Source organism: Xiphias gladius, chromosome 2, assembly GCF_016859285.1.
Source record: "Xiphias gladius isolate SHS-SW01 ecotype Sanya breed wild chromosome 2, ASM1685928v1, whole genome shotgun sequence".
Lineage (NCBI taxonomy): Eukaryota > Metazoa > Chordata > Actinopteri > Istiophoriformes > Xiphiidae > Xiphias > Xiphias gladius.
Window position 1 is genome coordinate 94,705 of NC_053401.1, and position 19,157 is coordinate 113,861.

The window sequence follows — 19,157 nt, forward strand, 5'->3', positions numbered from 1 at the left end:
GAGCACACGGGAACCACTCACAGCAGAAGTAAGGAAAACTTCGCTGGAGGGGGGAGCCTAGAAATAAAAGGAAGAAACGTATTTAATAAGATGATTACTGTAAGTTAACTAACAAAAATATATATGTAGAGGTGCTTTTGGAATAAACGTGAACTGATGTATGTAGGTTCAGCAGGGCAGCATTAGGGTTTAGGTCGACTTGTGATCCTGGACATTTACAACTTGTAAGATCCAGCACGGGGGGGGGCACATGCCACATGACCATCTGGATGCGAGGGAGACGGGGACGACCCGGTTTGTGGTTCTATTGTTGCAGTATCTCATATTGTCCACCGGAGGTCTCCCGCGCTACACTCTGTGTTCTCCGTCGGTATCTTTACCGGTTCATGTGATGGAGGACTGGAGGAGGACCGATGGAGGTTGCGGATCTCTGATCCCGTCGTGATGAACCCATTTGACGGCTCCGGTTCTCCTCGACATGAGGAGGCAGCGAACAGCGGGGACAGCCGTGGTCCGTGGTCCCGCTTCGCCTCCTGGTTGGAGTGTGTGTGTGTCGTTACCTTCGACCTGGAGCTCGGACAAGCCATAGAGGTACGGTGTTAGCTTAGCATCGTTAGCATCGTTTATCAGGGTGATCGATCAAATAAATGTTCTATAAGTGATCAGAACAGACGGTTCAGATGCTGACGGCAGGATTCACTCACCGCTAAACGTTGTTAACCAAATCTGTCTTGTTCATTGTGTTGGGGACAGATGTACCAAGCTCCGTTTGAAAAACTAACAATTCTTTGATTTAACTTTCTAAATATACCTTTCGTAAATAAATGCCTCAAATGAAAAACTATATAGTAAAACAAATAGTTTACTGTTGATTTCGGCATGCATCAGTGCACCAAACAGCATCGATCTATCTGAAATTTAATATTTTTTTCACATCCTTGCTGCTGTTAATCAGACGTTTGTGGGAATAAAAGTTAGCATTTTATTTAAAGGACTAGTGTTGATGTGTAAGCCGCAGGGAACTTTATACCCTCGGGATATGTTAAAAGGTATTAAGAGACATTTTACAGCTTGGTGAAAGGCTGATAGCTATTGAATGGGATTTGGTTTTATTGGTTTCTCTCCCAAAACTCGGTACGTATTGGTAAGGACCGCTACAACATTCTGTGATTATATGTGGTGTCTAAAGTCAGCGAGGACACTATCATCATCGATGACTAAACAAAACACAGCTCTTGTTCATCCCACAGACCCCTGCACTTTTCTCTTGTGTTGCTGGTACTTAGACCAAACTCCGTTTGTACAACAGACTATTATTTAATGTTGCATTCGCTCTCGGCAAATGCACTTTCCTTTGCAATGACTATAATACACGACTAGAGTCTACTGTTGAGAGTCTGCTGTTGAGTTCGGCATGCCTCTAGTCCACCAAACGTTTATGAACGAACATATTTTCTTCTTTGGATGATTGTGGGATTATAAGGGTGAATCATTACACAACAGTTTTAGATTTTATTGACGTGACTGCTGTTGAGATGATCTGTGATCTGAAGTGAACATTATATATTCGGGATTTGTACATTTTTGAAGTGCCATTTCACAGGTTAATGATTGTGAAAGATGTGATAAATTTTGCATAACTTTGAAAGGAATTTGGTGAAAGTCCTTTTTGTCCTTTCTGGGTATTTTCAGCTGGTGTATCCTCCAAATGTGAAACTCACTGAGAAGGAGGTAATTTTTTACATCTGTCTACATCATGTGTAATTTGCTGGATTAACTTTGTCGACTGATATTATGTCTATCGATGATAATTTTATTGCTAACGATTGTTGTGTTTTGTTGTCAGAAAACCAGCATCTGCTACCTGTCCTTCCCTGACTCATACTCCGGTAAATTCTGTTGTCTGATAATGCTTAGCAGTGCTGTAGATAACAGGTCAGAGGTCACATGATCTGTTTGTTTTATTTCCCAGGATGCCTCGGTGACACTCAGTTCAGCTTCAGGTTACGTCAGTCGGTTGGACGCAGAGCTTCAAGGTTCAGAAACGACGTTTATAACCAAGACGCTCCTGTCACTCTGCAGGTGAGGTCACACAGGAAACAGACAACTGCTGTTCATGATCCATCAGTTTGTCTGCAATACGAGTGATTATTTGATTAGTTGTTACCGGATCAGAGCACCAGACCAGACGCTGTCACTTAAGATTCGACAGGCTTTGAAAGACAGGGACTGAAACTTTTAATAGTTATTAACGTTTTCGGTTCCTGTTTGAAAAGTTAAAAAAGCCAGTGTTTGATATTGATCAATGTTTCACATGATATCATTTCAGCTATTTTGTAATAAACATTTAGTATGTCCTTAGATAACTTTGTAAAATCTGTTGCACTGTATTGTGTGACTGAAGTTGTTGTTATATTAAGACCACAAACAAACAATCCCACAGGTTTTGGTTCGGGTTTTGTTAAATATTGGTACATGGACGTACATGATGTCCCCTTTTTCCAACCGAGCCGTGGCCACGTTAAAACTAGAGGACTCAGGGAAAAGCACTGGAAAATAATCATAACTGTTATAACTGTAAGAAACTGTTTATGGATGAGCTCATAAAATTTTTAAATTTGTAAAAACGCAAATTATTTCTGTAGCAAGAAGCTCATTGAGAAAATAAGTGTTCATGGTCTGTAAATTGAATCATATTAAGTATTAGTGGCAGTAGACGCACTATTGTGTTTCGTGAGTGTAGAGAACCGGAATTGGTTCATATAATAATAATAATAATCATCATCATCATCATCATCATTATAATGAATACTGACACAATAAAACTGTATCACTGTCACAGATGTTGCCGTCTCATTCTAATATCTGATTATATTAGTCTGAATTAACCAAAAACACACTTTTCGTCACACTTTGGGAAACATTCGACATCGAATTGGAAATAAATTCTGGGATATAAAAAAACTTGCAGTTGGTCCGTCCTGTAAACTGTTTTTTTCTTGCGTCCCCAGAGGGAAATGTCCCATTTCTTTGGTTACGTCTATTTCAGACAAGTGAAGGACGTCTCGGTGAAGAGAGGATACTTCCAAAAGGTGAGGGTCACCTGTACTCACCTGGTCACAGTCTAACACCTGTCTGTTTCACATAGCAGATCCTTGAGACTTACCTGGACAGTCTGACACCTGGGCACAGTCTACCAGTTAAACCAGCTTTGTTTCAGTAAATTCAGTCTCAGGTTTTCAATCAGTCTACCCTGAGTTACCATGGAAACTGCTCCTCCAGACTAACCTGGTCCACGTGAGGTTAGTTTACAGGCTGAACCAGTGTTACAGTTGGTCTATCAGACTAAAACGAATGAATACAAAGTTCCCGTCTATGAACAGGTACAGAAGCTGATTGATTCCAGAGGAGCTAACAGAGCTAACTGCTCTACATCCTGCTTCTCTTAGCCTTTGTTTATTGCTGTAATGTTTTAATATTTATTGAAGTTCTTTTGTCTGATTAATTTTAACACTCTGCTCTGCGTCAGCGAACATTTCATTTTTAACTTTAAAGATCTGTGAACTGATGTGATCGGTGTCAGTTTGAGGTAAACCAGATTCAGACGGATCCTGGTTCAGGTCAGGCTTTTAACAATAAAAGCTGCTTTTCTGAGTCTCCTTAATGAAACGACCCTCTGTTTCACACCTAATCCCACCTGTTAAGTTTGATTGACAGCTGTGGGGTCTCTGATCACATGACTGTCTGTGTTTCAGTCTCTGGTGTTCGTGTCCAGGTTGCCGTACACTCACCTGTTCCATTCGTTGCTTCAGAACGTGGCACCTGAGTTCTTTGAGAAGCTGGAGCCCTGCCTCGAAGCAGGTGATGAAGTCACGTCTACATCATAACCACAAACCAATCAGAGCAGAATGCTGAATGTCACCTGACTTTTATTCGTCCTCACAGTTTGTAACGAGATCGACCAGTGGCCTTCACCCGTACCTGGGCTGACCCTCAACTTGCCTGTGATGGGTGTGGTTTTACAGGTGAGAGAAGGGGGCGTGGTTTGCAGGTGAGATGAGGGGAAGAGGTTTTACAGGTGAGGGGTGTGGGTTTACAGGTGAGATGAGGAGGTGTAGATGTGAAACATAAAAACTGAAGGAGACAAGTCAACTACAACTCCTAGGGTTCATTTCACCAACGAACAGTCAATCACAGAGCTTCACGTTCTGTCACTGGAAACTGGCTTCTTCCCCGTGGCAAAAGCAGATAATCACCAAACCGACATTTGACATTTGAAACTAGACTTTGCAGGTAAAGAAAGGTCCATACACCTGATAAAACCCTGAAACAACTTTGGAACAACTGTGGAACAATTTCATGGTTTCATGCTGCTGTCCAGTGTCCTTATCAGAGTGTAAGACTTAGACAGGCCTTTAGATGGCAGCATGAAACCAGCTGAGTAATTATTCAGATAACATTTAAAGTGATGTGAAACATTGTGAGATTTTCTTCAGATGTGGTACGACCCTACGGGACAACATACTGGATGTGCATCTCGAATTTGGCGACAATTGAATAATGTACTGGTGAGCTAATACCCAAATAGATGGATGGATGGATAGTTCTTCTCGTCCCGAGGCCATAGCGCCACCTATTGTCAGATAATCTGGAGCGTATACTGGATGAAAAATGTATTAATGATCTGGAGATAGATATTCAAGATATTCAAAACAGTGAGACAGCGCCACCTATTGTCATTTTTGCATAAAATGTGGTATGACTGTGACAATACCAAATTTCGTGACAACTGAAAATGTCATTCTGAGGTCACAGGAAAAACATTGGTTTGAATTTCAGAATTGCCGTAAAATAAAATTTAAAAAATTGAAATGATAATAAAAATAAATTGAGATAACGTTGGTGTAACTAGTGGGAAAATATACTTGTCGGTCTAAGAATAAGCCTTTATTGACTTCTTCACATCTCTGTAGTTCTATCAGTTATCATATTGGTGTCATGGATAATTATCAGTTAGTAGGCCAGACATTCACATTAAAGACATTTATATCTGTTCTGTGATTATTATAACAGGTCCTGTGTTCATGAAAATTTCTTTGAGGTTTGAAAATGTTCTTTCTGAAAAGGACTGTGAGTCTTTAATGTGATTAACATTTAGTATTAATTTTTTTGGTTTAATACTACTGTACATCCATAAATTAAAATTTAACAAGTAAACTCTTACTTTCTGTTTTTATAAATGATGTAGAAAACTGTGGAAGGTATTTCTTATTTGAACAAAAAGGCTGTTAAAACTTTTAAAAAACTGAAATAAAAATGTAGCATGCAACTAATTTGCATAATTGAATTATTTCAATTTTCATTGTATTTTCATATATCTATCCTTTGTTATGTGTATGAGTAGTTTTTTGTTAAATTCCATATCATGCCAAACATTAGTTAACAACAGGTATTCATCAAACATCAAAACTATAACTAGACATCTGCCAGTGGTACATTAACTAAGCTACAAAATGTCAAAACGTATATTTATATACAACACTGTGTACTTCCATGTACTTTCAAAATATTTATGTAAAAAGCAGAAAAAAATGTATTGATTTATTAGATTGATTAGATTTATCTAAATGTGTAATTTGAATGTGGTATGTGAATGTTCCACTTTGTATATATACTTGCTGTCTTTTCCCAGGCATCAGCTTCTCCTGCTGTAACTTAGAGTTTCGGGAAAAACAAAATTTCCTGTTCGTGTTTTCATGAAAGAGTTTTAATTTTCCAGGTGAGGATTCCTTCGAAAACCGACAAGCCAGGAGGAAGTCCGGTCAGACAGGCTGCTAAAGAGGTCAGAGAGAGGCTGTTTATCCTTCATTCACTCAGAGTTTCTTTCATAAATAAAGTTTCATTATAATTTTTCCTTCCTCAGAACCTCCTGCCGGCTCCGACTCTGCTGCCCACCATTCACGAACTGGACCTCTTCAAGTCAGAGATCAGTTCTTCTTGCTACTGATGTTCTAGGCCTGATTTACTTTTAGTTTTTATTCTTTGTCAAATACATTTATTAGTTTCAGTCACACTTCAGTCGTGATTATTCTAGTTTTAGTCTGGTTTTTGTTCAGCAGATGTTTTTTTCGACTGAATAAACTCTGCAGCAGACTGTTTCCATCTGTCTAATGTGACCTCTGACCTCTGCCCAGGTGTTTCCAGTCACTGCTCATCCACCTGCAGATGCTCTGGGAGCTCATGTTACTTGGGGAACCGGTGGTCGTCATGGCGCCATCTCCCACCATCTCCTCAGAGACCGTTCTGACTCTTGTCAGGTAACTGAACGGCCAATCAGAATTCATTTTTGCATCCATCTTGAAATATTTCAGACCTGAATGTTGGAGAAAACATTTTTCTTCCAAAAACTGAAATGATTTAGTACAAATTTTTCGTATATATGCAGTTTAGGATTCAGATTTTATCGCAATAAACTCTCAAATTAGTATTTTTTGAATACATCGGACCATGACATCTCTTCTGTCGTGCTGGCTGGAGCCGATCCCAGGTAACAGTGGGCAAGAGGCGCAGTATACCTGGAAAGGTCACCTGTCAATCACAGGGCTGGCACACGGAGACAGACGCCTTCAGACATCTATGGGTTTTTAGAGCCTCCGATTAGAGAAAATATCTAATATTTTAGAAAAACAACATTTGTAAATACAAACGTTTCTTTTTTATATCATCACCCAGTTCCCAGTGTGGTTTTTTATTAAGTGTCACAGACCTTCTTCACAATCAACAGCACATTCCCTGATGTACAGGGAAGTGATAAATCATTGTGAATTAGTCTTAAATATGGACACAAAAACAAAACTGTGTTGTGGTGTCAGAAGTTTAATGAGCTCATGGCAGCTAATGATTGAGCAGTGTTTGTGGTGTTGCCGTGGTAACACCATGTGTCTCCTCAGCTCCATCAGTCCTCTGAAGTTCTGCTGTGACTTTCGTCCTTATTTCACCATCCATGACAGCGAGTTCAGAGAGTACACCACCAGGACACAGGCCCCGTGAGTTACCAACACATAACTGAGTTTACCTGTCTGAACTCACCTGAGTTTACCTGTCTGTCTGAACTCACCTCGTTTACCTGTCTGTCTGAACTCACCTGAGTTTACCTGTCTGTCCGAACTCACCTGAGTTTACCTGTCTGTCTGAACTCACCTGAGTTCACCTGTCTGTCTGAACTTACCTGACTTTACCTGTCTAAACTCACCTGACTTTACCTGTCTGTATGAACGCACATCCGATTTTACCTGCCTGTCTGAACTCACAGCCGAGTTAACCTGTCTGTCTGAACTCACCTGTTCTGTCTCTCTTAGACCTAACGTGGTTCTGGGAGTTACCAACCCGTTCTTCATTAAGACTTTTCAGTCCTGGCCTCATATCATCAGACTGGGAGAGATCAGGATGGCAGGTATTTTCTCTCCTTGCTTTCTTTCTTTCTTTTTATTTATTTATTTTTTCTTTTCTTCTTATTCCCTGGTTTATCTATCATCCTTTCCTCTGTTTGTATTTTGTTATCTCCTTCTTTTCATTTTCTTCTTCTTTTTCAGCTGTTTCTTTACATTCTTCTTTTACTCTCTGTTTCCATTTTAAACAAACATCTGTCTTCGGTGTTGCAGTACACATGTTTAAAGATTTTATTTTAGTTGAGATGTACCCTGAAACGCTGGTTTTTGCCTGAACAAGTACATAACATGAACCAGCGTCAGATATCACAGAAGTTCCAGCCTGAGCTTGTTTGCAGCACTTGTCCCTGATGGGCCTTAAAATACACAAAACTCAGCATTAAAATACAGAGAGAACAACACAAAACACAAACAATGACACAATAGAAGTCCATAAAACAACACGCAGAAGATCAGCTCGCCGAGCGCCTGAGGAGCTGGTTATTTATGCAAAATAGATGTTTAATATCAGCAAATTGAATCAAATTAGTAAATCTTAACAAATTTATTTTCATAATAATAGAATCCAGTTGTCTTATTTTTTAAACTTCTTTCTTAATCTGTCTTTCAGTCTTTGACCTCCCAGCATTTTACTTTGACTGAAACTTTGACTGTGTTCAGTCAATAAAGTTTAGAAAGCTGATTCAAATCCCTGACAGATAACAGTGTGATGAAATATTCAGTTATTTACATGTGAGCATTTTATGTCATAAATAAAAACTCTCTTTGTGCTGTTTGGAAAACAACAACGTTTCTGATGATGATGATTATTATTATTATTATCATTATTAATTACAGATCAGAGGAATGTTTCCTTGTGTGAAATCCAATCAAATCTCTGCATTAAAGTAAATTCAGCTCAGTTGAGTTGGACGCTGACCTGGTGGAGACTTAATTCAACGTGTGATGCATCATCTACGTAGGATCACAGAGACAGAGGATATGAAGTGATTATTACAGTTAATATAACAATGACACAGCCTCATGTAAACCTTTCTGATCACTTGCAGGTGATTTACCTAAACAGGTGAAGGTGAAGAAACTGTCCAAACTGAAAACACTCGACACCAAACCAGGTAACCTGACGGATGACTACCAGGTCAAAACCGGCACCAGCCTGAATCTTTATGAGCCTGTTGTGTTTTTAATAAACGTATGTTTCGCAATGTTAAATGTTGTGTGTTTGTGTCTGTAGGGATCTACACGGCGTACAAGACGTTTCTACACAAAGACAAGATTCTGATTAAAAGACTGTTGAAGGTGAACCAGCAGAACTCTTACACACCTGAACACATGACGATGTAAATCTGTTTTAACGAGTACGAGTCTCCATCTGCATTTTCAGGGTATTCAGAGGAAGAGACCTTCAGAGGTTCAGAGCGCCATCTTGAGGAGACACCTGTTAGAGCTCACTCAGAGCTTTATCATCCCTCTGGTGAGAAATCAGCCAATCAGATCCCTGGAATGTCAGATTTTTATTACGTGTGGCTGTATTTAATGACTTCCAGTTTATCTCAACTCTAAATTTCAGCTGGACGTGTAAAAGAAATTAACACAGTTAGAGTGTGAAGTCTCAGTTTACAGCTCGCTGTAGAGAAAGAGAAAGAAAATGTTCCAGCTGAAATTTACGTTGGTGTCGCTGGCGTCAGCGCTGCTTTGACAGAAAAGTCGTAATAGTTTGAGATAAATGTGGAAATTTTCTGAATTAAAAGTTGAAATGTTTTGTGGAAAAAGTTGTAATCTTCTAAAATGAAAATCGTAATGGTTTAAATCAAAGGTCAAAATGTGAAATCAAAGAGCAGGAAATCTAACCCTCCTGTCATCACATTAACCCTGTGTTTTGTCTGTCAGGAAAGGTACATGGCAAGCCTGATGCCTCTGCAGAGATCTGTGACGGCCTGGAAGGTAAACAGGAAGTGGACCATCAGTGATGAAGTCACAGTGATGTCATCAGATTGGAGATGACAGGTGATTTATACGTTTAATTTGTTTTATTTGTTCAGACTCCTCCGCAGATTCGACCCTTCAGTCAGGACGAGTTCATGTCCACTCTGGATCACACCGGGCCTCAGCTCACCTCAGTGCTCAAAGGTGATTGGATGGGACTGTACAGGTGAGTCACTCCGGTGTCTTCAGGTCCTCTTCGTGTTCCTGTGCTCAGACGTATTTTATTGAACACAGAATAAATTTCACATTTTCTTGGTTCTTGACAGGAAGTTCTTCAGGTCTCCGAACTTTGACGGTTGGTACCGTCAGCGACACAAAGAGATGACTCAGAAACTGGAGAGTCTTCACCTGGAGGTCATCTGTGATGCTGTGAGTTAGTTTATCTCATCAAACATCCAGATCACTGGCCGACTGTCAGACAAGTGTTGAAAGCGTGCAGCAGTGGTGGTTGAGCGAGCTAGAGAGTGAAGAGAGGGAGCGACAACAAAGCAGTGAATCAGAAATAAGACATTATTTTCTGATTGTTTTACGGCGGTTATACATCCATGACACAGAGTGAGAGCAGAGGACAGAGGTGGAGACAGCGATGTGACCTGGTAACAGCGGTTTTATAGAGCCTCACCCTCACACCCTGCATGCTGTTATTGGCTGGGGGCTACACACCCCTGGCCCAAAGGTTGACGCCCAGAAACGTCCCAACACAGAAAAATAAGAAGAGAATGGGAAAATACAGGCAGAGGCCAGGGTCTGTGCAGATAGATACACCACCGCACACTTCTACTGGGTCATAACTGATGACTGAGGGGGATTCCTGCTGTACGAGTCTGAACATTGTTTTCTAGGAAAATCCTGCATAGCAAACCTTTAAACATCTGGATCATCTAACTCTGATGTTCTGGTCTCTCCAGGACTTGCTCAGTTGGACCAAAGAAAAGTCTGAGGTGGAAATTGTCGATCTGATTCTGAAGCTCAGAGAGAAACTGGTGAGTGACTCAGGGCCTGTGCAGGAAAATAAAATCTGAGATCTGGTGAGGAAAGTTGTTCTGAACTGAGAATTTGCAGTAATTTCACCAAAAATAGAATATTTTTGAGAAAAGAGTAATAAGTTTGTTTTTGAAAAAAAAAAAAAAAGTTTTGAGAAAAAAAACGGATTTATTTTAATACTCTGTGTTAGTAAATAGATGCAATCTAATCAGAAAAAACAGCACTTTGTTATATTTTCAAAGTAGAACTTTTATCATTTCACTTCATTCTCACTCTGGTATTTTCATATTAAACTTTCTACTCATTTTCATTTCAGTTCATTTTTTAAATCAACTTTTACCTTTAATATTGACCCTAATAGGCTGTTGTAGATTATGTCGTGTCAGTGTGTACATGAAAGACAGGAAGTGTGTTTCTGACTGTTTTTCAGATTAAAGCTCGCAGGCAGCAGCTGCAGGTGAAGGACGGAGTTTTGGACAAACTGGACACTTTTATAAACTCCATCACCGGCTCACTGCCGGAAGACCTGCAGACTGTACTGAACACACACTGACACACACTGACGAACTGAAACACACTGAATACACACTGACACACACACACTGACGGCTGCTCTTTTACCAGATCATCTCAGTTTGCAACCCAAAACCTATGACACGGGAATAAATTCTGTAAATTTAGGTCTGACTAATCTTATGAATAGAAGCTTTGAGGCTTGAGCTTCATGATGCCTTCTTTAAGTTGAGATGTGATTACATGTGAGGACAGCAAATAAAAGTATGGGAACATGTTACAGCTGCTGTTTGTTGTTTTGAAGCAGAGATGAATCTGTTGCTCTGGATGTTTCGGTTATCAGCAGAAAATATCAGGACAGCTGCATGACGAAAAGTCACAATGCAAAGATTAAAACAAATTCTTAAGTAAAAAGCAATGTTATGACTTTTTTCAACTTAAAAACTTTCTCCTAATCGTCTCAACTTAAATGTCTCAATTTAAAACTTTACTACTTAATTCCCAAAATATGACCTCACCCAAAATATAACTTTATTCTCAAAATGACTTCATTCCTATCTTAACTTTTTCTCAAAATATTATGACTTCATTCCTGAAATATTACGACTTTATTCCTGCAATTTTTGACTGTTTCTCAAAATATTACGACTTAATTTCCTGATACCTTGTCATAATAACAGAGATGTTGTGGATTCATTTTCTTTTCACTCTGAAACTAACTTGCAGTCATTTAACGTTCAGCGTCACAAACATAACATTATAGAATATTTGTAAAACCTGTATAAATGAAAATCCACAAAGAACCACACAGTTCATCAAAGACAAAAAGCTAAAAAAAAATGTCTGTTTACCTCTGCTATATAATGATGTGTGTTTGATTCCACTTTATTTGTTAGACTTTGATTAAATGCTGAATTTTCCATATAACTTCACACTGACCACAGATGAAGTGATATTTTTCTATTATTGAATCACAGCTGTAATCCACAAACTCTAACTGATCCTCGCGAATGTAACACTCACAATAATAATGATAATAATGTGTTTACGTTTATGTCCTGTTTCTCCCGAACTGTCTGTAAATATTTTGTTTTGTTTTGAGAAGTAAAACTTGAATCATGTTCACATTATGTAGTTTAATTACTCCTGGTGCCAACGGGTCGATATATCGGTCTAAATGATGTCGGCCGTTCGTATTTCATAAACGTGTTTCATGTTTCTCCCCTCAGGAAATCCTCAGCAGAGGCGATAGGACACCCAGAGTCATCAGCATCTCTGCTCTTTCGTCCCGCAGGTTACTTTTGTCTATTTATACAACAAAGTTGGGATGTTATGATCAAAACCCTGAATATGCTAAAAAAAAAAGTTATGATAACAGAGTAACAAAGAAAAAAGTTGTAAAAATTTGTTGTAGGAAAAATCGCAATGTTTTGAAAAAAGTTGTAGTTTAAAAAAAAAACATTTGTTCTGTTACGAGAAAAAAATCACTTTTTGTAATGACACAAAAAGTCAAATGTTTTGAGAAAAAGTGGTAATATTTTGAGTAAAGTCATAATGAAATTGTAATGTTATATTTAAAAAAGTCATGATAATGATCATGCAGATGTTTAGACAAAAAAAAAAAAAAAATCTGAATGTTCTGGGGAGAAATATTTTGAATAAAGTGTTTAAATTGCCTCCATTATAAAACCCTAAAATGAATGAACTGTTTTCATTATTATTTTATTTATTTAATTAACTAATTAATTTTAGAAGACCAGAATTAACCAAACTAAGTATGTGAAGCAGGAAATATAGTTTAATTTCAACAAGGGAATCAAAAATATACATATCAATGATATGAAGAATGCGTTAACCAAACTCATCTTTTAAATGTTTTCTTTAAGTTTACTCACAGTGACAGTCATAATCATATATGTTTAAATATTCATATATACACATTGTCTACAGGAGAAGTGGAGCTCAGTGAGCAGCTGATAGAAACTGAACTGCATTAGGTTCTTATATCAATTTAAACATCAGATAATCACCTAAACTATAGCTCCCGTCATAAATAAACATCATGTAAGAGTCTGGTTTTGGTTTAATGAAGTGGGGTTTAAGTTGGGGAGCATCAGTACAGGATCAAAGAAGGGACAATAAGATTCTTTGCTTGTAAAAACAGTTCAGAAATTGGTTCAAGCCTGTGACTTTAGATTTCCTTTGTAAGCCACTGAAAAGACTGCAGGGGAAATTAAAGTCTGGGAATGTGTAAATTTACTGAGTTACAAACAGGCTGAAATTATATCTGAATATTATTTCAGCCTCAGGTGTTTCTTTTTCAGGTGTTTTATTATCTCTTGTTGGTCCACCATGTTGCCCCCTGCATCCTCAGGACGTGGTGTTTTTCCTGCGGGCTAAAGTGCAGGATGGTGAGGATGGCAGAAAGCGTCTGCTGCCTCCCACTGGCGTCCTGCAGTGTCAGGAACTTGTAGATGACGTTCTTCAGGTACTCCATGTTGGCGCCCTCTCTGCTCTGGTCTCGGATCAGTTTGTCAAGTTGTCCCCGCAGCTCCATCACCTCCTCGTCGTGTCGCTCTCCGTTAGCGATGAGCCTGGCCTGCAGCTGGTGGAGGTCCTCCTCCAGCCGGTGTTTGTGTCGCCGCAGGCCGCCCACCTCCACCTCCTTCCTGGCCAGCTGTTCAGCGTACAGCAGCAGCGTGGGCTCAGCGGGTGCGACCCGCCGCAGGGCCAGGCCGACGATGTCGCCCTCGCTCTCGGGGTCGGGCTCGTGCTCATTGTGGGCCGCCTCGTCGCAGTCGTTGCTGCGGCCGACTGCGACGGCCCGCAGCCTCTCCAGCTCCTGGTCCTTCTCGTCTAGCAGGGCCATGGTCCTCTCCCTGTGTTTGTGCAGTTCGGCCTCCAGTCGCAGCAGCTCGTCGCGATGCAGCGTCTCTACCCGCTCTGCTTCCTGTCTGTGGCTCTGCTGCAGCGTCACTGTTGCCTGCTGCCGCTCCTCCAGCTCGCGCCGGTGTCGGGCCTCCGCCTCATCACTCTGGATCCGCAGGTTGATGTACTTTTCTTTCAGCTCCGACAGCTGGTCCCGGACCTCCTCCAGCTCTTTGGCCTGGCAGCCGTCTTTGGCATTCTTGTTCTTCAGCACCACCTGTGCTCGCAGCTTGTAGCGCTCAAACTCGTCCTTCAGCTGCCGTAGCTCCTGCTGGTAGACCAGCACCAAGGCTTTGTCCCCGCCCGGCTCTGCCTCGGTCTCTGCCAGGTCCCGGATGTTCTGGTCCTGGTTCCTCTGAGCCGCCAGCAGCAGCTTCTTCACCTTCTCCAGCTTGTCCTTCAGCGCGCTGATGTCCAGCTGCGACTCGTCCGCGGTGAGGTCAGAGGTCGACCTGCTGGAGGCAGCGATGGCCAGCGTTTTGTTCTCAGTGTCTAGCTGCAGGATCCTGTCTCTGAGTCGCTGAGTGGTCTGCTGGTCTCGCTGCCTCGCCGTCTCACAGGAACCCAGCAGCTCCGACAGCTCAGAGACCCGCTGCTCCAGACCTGCAACCCTGATCTCTGCAGCCTGAGCACGCTCACGAGCACGCTCCTCCACCTCACACGCCTGAAAATACACAGAGAGTTCAGACACACTGAGGACTACAACCTGCTGACACTAAACCCGAAGCCTTCAACTTGCTGAGACTAAAACCTGCTGAGACTAAACCCTTTTAGTTAGCTCTGGTCTCAGTCCTACCGCCCTGGTCTCGCTGTGGATCTGGTTTTAGTTAGTTCTGGTCTCGGCCTTACCTTCCTGGTCTCATTGTGGATCTGCATCTGGAAGTGGTTTTTCAGTTCTGTTAGCTCCTGCTGCATTTCATCCACTCTGGGATCTGGTTTCTTCTGGTCCTCCTCTGCGGCCTGCAGCCTCCTCTTCAGCTCATCTCTCTCCTCCCTCACCTGGTTCAGGTGAGCCTCAGACTCCATCCCCCGGTCTACGGCCTGTGATGTCATCAGAAGGGTGGTGTTGGCGTCCTGTAGACGGAGCTCCGCATCCTGTCGCAGGTCTCGTTCCTGCTGCAGGATCCTCTGCAGCTCCCGCAGCTGCTGGACGTGGTCTCCCTGCTCCTGCTCCCTCTCGTGCTGCTGCGTGATGATGCGAGCACGACTCTCGGCCAGCTGCTGCTGTAGAGTACGCAACTCCGCCTCCTGCTGCGCCATCACAGCGACCAGGCGATCCTGCAGCTCCTCCACCTCCTGCTTCAGCTGGCGCTTGTCGGCCTGGAAACTCGCCTCCATCCGAGACTTCTCCTGCGTCACTGTGGCCAGGGCGCTGGTGAGCGTGCTCAGTTGGCTCTTCAGCTGGGCGACTCTACGCTCTGCCTCCCCACTGGGAAGGGGCGTGGTCTGTTGATGAGGCTCCACCCCCACACTGCTGCTCTCTGCACCGCCAGCCTCAAGCTCTGCCCTCTCTGCCCTTGGAGTCTGCAGGAAGAAACATCAGTATGAGGAGCCGATTCATCACATTCGTTTGCGTAGACAAACGTGATGAATTGGAACAGTAGCTGCGACATAGCTGGAAAAGAATATCGCATTTTTCATGCTCACATTGCACACTAGTAGCATTTCATTGTGCCTAGTTGCATTTTGTCGCATTGTAGTTGCATTATATCATTCCCGTCGCACTCTAGTTGCATTTGTCAAACTTCTGTCACACTTGCTGCATCTGTAGAACTCGCACCGCGCTCGCGGCACCTTTGTCAGACTCCCATCGCGTCCGTCACGTCCTAGTCACTACTGTTGCACTCTAATCGTACTTCTGTCACTCTCTCGTCATGTTTATCACGTTTTCATCGCAGTTTGACGACCAGTCTGACAGTGCTTGAATATAACAGTACATAGAGCGGATCCTGGTCTCTCTCTCTCTCCCCTCTCCCCCATTTCTCTCCACTCAACCCAATCCGTCGAGGCAGACGGCCACCCACCCTGAGTCCGGTTCTATCGGAGGTTTCTTCCTGTTAAAGGGAGTTTTTCCTCTTCCTTCCCTATTCTCACCCTGAAATCATCTGATTATCACAGGCAGTTGCAAAGTCATAATTCATGTTACTGACGAGGTTCTGTAAATTTATCAGGTCTGAAAGGAGAGCACAAGAAGTGGAAGGGACCAGTGATGGAGAGAATCAGAGTCAAGACAGTGCAAGACAGGACATTAACCCAAAGAGGGGTTTTCAGTTGTGGAGTTGTTAGGAGAGTATTAATGTAAAGCCAACGTCTGTTATTTTAACGTCACTTTTTATTCATCTTCCCCAAAGACATTTAAACTAAAAACGCCCCTGAGACCTGAAATAATTAGAGTTTGTGTATTTCAGATATTGTTTGATAAAGACAAAACACAGTATTTCTTTTAAACATAGTCCTTTGTTGTAGACATTTGAACAGTCTTTGTCTTTCTTCACTGTAAAATAATCCGAATTTTGGTAGAATGACAAAAGCATGAAAAAAATACAATTAAAAAAAAAAAAAAAAGTTTTCTCATTCAGCCAAATATGCGCTGGAAAAATATTCAACCGGTACAGATTTTAAAAATTAAATAAAATTAAAATCTGCTGTAGAGCTGAAAGAAAATATTATTTTCATTGCTGATTGATCAGTTGATTAATCATTTAATTTAGTCTTTAAAATGTCATGAAATTGTAAAAAAAAGGCACAAGGTGACATCTCCTAAATTGTTAGTGTTTGTTATTGTCCTTTTGGAAATCCCTCAGGATTCACTAGAACTCCTAAAATATGTTGCTCGTGAAAAGTGTTTGTTTGAGCCAGTTGAAGGTATGGTACACGCATGTGAGTGCACATGATCAGGATGGTACCACCTCCACCTGATTTTGAGCCAGGAAAAACCCAGATTTGGCGCTGTATAAATAAAATGGAACGGAATTGAACTTCTGTCCGACTCTAGTCGCATTGATTGCAGTCCCCTCTTGTTCTCAAAACATTTGTTGTTGAATTTTAGCTGCATTATTTTCTTTGTTGTGTTATTTGTAGTTTGATGATAAACATTTATAAAATGAAGTTGGATCTGTTCTGTTTGCTGGATGACATTTCAGATGACATTTCGGTCACTGGACTTTTTCAAACGTACCATTGAGCTTAATTTTCCTCCCACTACTCCCTGGTCTTCCTCAGACTGGTCCCCTCTGGTGGTTTCACTTAGCGTGTCCACAGACGCCACTGTGTCCACGCTGTCCTCACTGTGCAGCGAGCAGCCGTCCTCTGAGAGGTCAGGGGCAGCGGTGCTGGTGGTGGTGGTGGTGTCCTGGCCCCGCTGGTTCAGTTCCACCTCCTGGGTCACCGTCAATACCTTCAAACTGGCCTCCAGAGCCTCCTTCTCCTTCAGAAGACTCTTGTAGGCCCTGACCACGTCCTTGAAGCGGGTCTGATACTGGACCAACTGCTTTTTCTGGGACTCGATGGTGTCCAGCAGTTCCTTCCTACTGGGACCGCCCCCAAAACTCATCCCGAACTTCTCCATGACTCTGCTGGACTCACAGACTGCTAGTACACAAGTCTCGGATCAGACTCCATCCGTCATCAGGACCATAACTGGTTCATCTGGATCTGATCATGGTGAAAACTGAAGCCATGCTGGACTCGTGTCAGTTTCTGAAAAGAGTCGCATTTCATTAGGAAACTGTCAGTCAGTGGTGTAACATAACAGTATTTTAAAGCTGCATTTATAGACACAATCCAACAGAATTAGAAACGCCAGCGCTATCTGGTGTATTATTAATCCTACTTAAAATCACAAGTGCTTTGGCCTGATTGTGATCATGTTACATTTCAGTTTTTACGACAAAAACCTCAGGGCAAAATCACTCTGCCACAGAAAGATGTGAAGCTGACTCAGAAATAACAACACTAAAGTTAGCTGAAGTTATGCTAAACTGAAGAATCAGAAACTTACTTCAGTGGTGATGATATAACCAGAGCTACAACAATTACTCAATTAATTGATTAATCGGTAGAAAATTATCTGGCAAGTATTCTGATAATTGAATAATTGTCTTTGATGTTTTTCTTTTTCTTAAATGACAGTAAACTAACAAAACAAGTCTAGGAAGGAATAACACTGGCATCTGTACTTTTTATTTGCATTTTGCAAAAAAACGATTAATTAGAAAAATAATCGTCACATTAATTGATAATGAAAATAATCGTTAGTGGCAGCTCTGGATATAAACGGCAAAAAGAGAGAAAAACAAAAGCACAAGTCTTCAGAAACTGATTTCAAACACTGTGCTTTAATAAAAACCGTGTTGACTGTGTGAGACTGGTTTTGAGACAGATGATGAAAAATCTGTTCACCGTCGACTGAATATTCAGTGTTAGAGTCAAAGAGAAAGGTCCAGGTCTTTGGTTCAGTTTCTATTTTATTCCAGTTGTTTTTGAACACTGTAAGTTAACGTTTGATTTAATTAAGTTATTTATTCATCTGAAGTGACATATGTGATAAGACACAGTATAAGGATGACATGTTAACCATTCATTAATTTATTAATCCCGGTTTAAAGCTCAGACTCAAAAAACTTTAACGTTTTCCGACAAACACTGACATTAATCAACGACTTTTCTCCGGTTCTTACCTGATTAAACAGCAGTCAGCCGGTTTCAACGAGCTGAAATCAAACAAAGTGTATTTATTTAATCAGAAAAACATTATTTAGAAAAACTATACTGATCTTATTTATCGTAAAACTCTGAATGTAAAAAAATACCTAACATAAACTGTCAGCTAACAGTCGCCATGTTGTACTGAACCGGATCTGAAGGAGGAGGAGGCGGGAACGCAGTGATGCGTTCATCGCCGTCAGGAATATTACATCACCCCTACCAAATTGACAGACGGTGAAAAACGTAGGTTTTCAAATTAAATTATTGTAGTTACCTAATATAAGGTGAATGAGAATGTACCTTTATTGATCCCACGTAGGGTTAATTCAATTTGACACAGCAGCACAAAGGAATATAGTCAATCAAAGAAAAACATTTTCATAATTATTTATACATCAGGAAAAAAAGTAAGTAAAAAAATAAGATAAAAAGGGAATAATAGATACAATAAAAAGATCTATGTGTATATACAGTACATGTGCAATGTAAGTCTCAGTCAGTGGAGGTAGGAGATACTGGATGCTTTGGCGTTTTGGAGTCTGATGACTGATGGCACGATGTAGCCCATTAAGCGCTTTGAGGCACAAAAAA

General features: G+C 41.1%; 2 protein-coding genes across 4 annotated transcripts; one reads left to right on the forward strand and one right to left on the reverse strand.

Moving 5' to 3' along the window:
- The first annotated feature begins 350 nt into the window (after positions 1 to 350).
- On the forward strand, positions 351 to 12,056 carry dennd6b (DENN/MADD domain containing 6B). Its single transcript, XM_040150842.1, has 20 exons — positions 351 to 591; positions 1,693 to 1,731; positions 1,847 to 1,889; positions 1,973 to 2,082; positions 3,012 to 3,092; positions 3,756 to 3,861; positions 3,946 to 4,025; positions 5,780 to 5,842; positions 5,924 to 5,979; positions 6,195 to 6,317; positions 6,951 to 7,046; positions 7,359 to 7,453; positions 8,498 to 8,563; positions 8,683 to 8,747; positions 8,833 to 8,922; positions 9,339 to 9,392; positions 9,491 to 9,600; positions 9,701 to 9,803; positions 10,343 to 10,417; positions 10,849 to 12,056. The coding sequence occupies exons 1-20, from the start codon at positions 445 to 447 to the stop codon at positions 10,969 to 10,971; spliced, it is 1,725 nt and encodes a 574-aa protein (XP_040006776.1). The 5' UTR covers positions 351 to 444; the 3' UTR covers positions 10,972 to 12,056.
- A 655-nt stretch (positions 12,057 to 12,711) lies between these two features.
- On the reverse strand, positions 12,712 to 18,804 carry gcc1 (GRIP and coiled-coil domain containing 1). Of its 3 annotated transcripts, none has more exons than XM_040143040.1 (5): positions 18,676 to 18,804; positions 18,539 to 18,571; positions 17,038 to 17,558; positions 14,709 to 15,383; positions 12,712 to 14,523 (listed from the first exon to the last, which is right to left on the reverse strand). In XM_040143040.1, the coding sequence occupies exons 3-5, from the start codon at positions 17,425 to 17,427 to the stop codon at positions 13,264 to 13,266; spliced, it is 2,325 nt and encodes a 774-aa protein (XP_039998974.1). In that variant the 5' UTR covers positions 17,428 to 17,558; positions 18,539 to 18,571; positions 18,676 to 18,804; the 3' UTR covers positions 12,712 to 13,263. The 3 variants fall into 3 exon arrangements, with proteins under 3 accessions (XP_039998974.1, XP_039998956.1, XP_039998966.1); XM_040143022.1 differs by having other exon boundaries at positions 18,671 to 18,804; XM_040143032.1 differs by lacking the exon at positions 18,676 to 18,804 and having other exon boundaries at positions 18,539 to 18,664.
- Positions 18,805 to 19,157: the final 353 nt, after the last annotated feature.

Excerpts from the sequence above, each read along its gene's own strand:
- dennd6b (XM_040150842.1), top strand. The coding sequence starts at position 445 with ATGAACCCATTTGACGGCTCCGGTTCTCCTCGACATGAGGAGGCAGCG. Across the intron at positions 9,393-9,490 it reads GATCTGTGACGGCCTGGAAG|ACTCCTCCGCAGATTCGACC; the intron begins GTAAACAGGAAG and ends TTATTTGTTCAG. Across the intron at positions 9,601-9,700 it reads GATTGGATGGGACTGTACAG|GAAGTTCTTCAGGTCTCCGA; the intron begins GTGAGTCACTCC and ends GGTTCTTGACAG.
- gcc1 (XM_040143040.1), bottom strand. The coding sequence starts at position 17,427 with ATGGAGAAGTTCGGGATGAGTTTTGGGGGCGGTCCCAGTAGGAAGGAA. Across the intron at positions 15,384-17,037 it reads GAGGAAAATTAAGCTCAATG|ACTCCAAGGGCAGAGAGGGC; the intron begins GTACGTTTGAAA and ends TTCTTCCTGCAG. Across the intron at positions 14,524-14,708 it reads TCCACAATGAGACCAGGAAG|GCGTGTGAGGTGGAGGAGCG; the intron begins GTAAGGCCGAGA and ends GTGTATTTTCAG.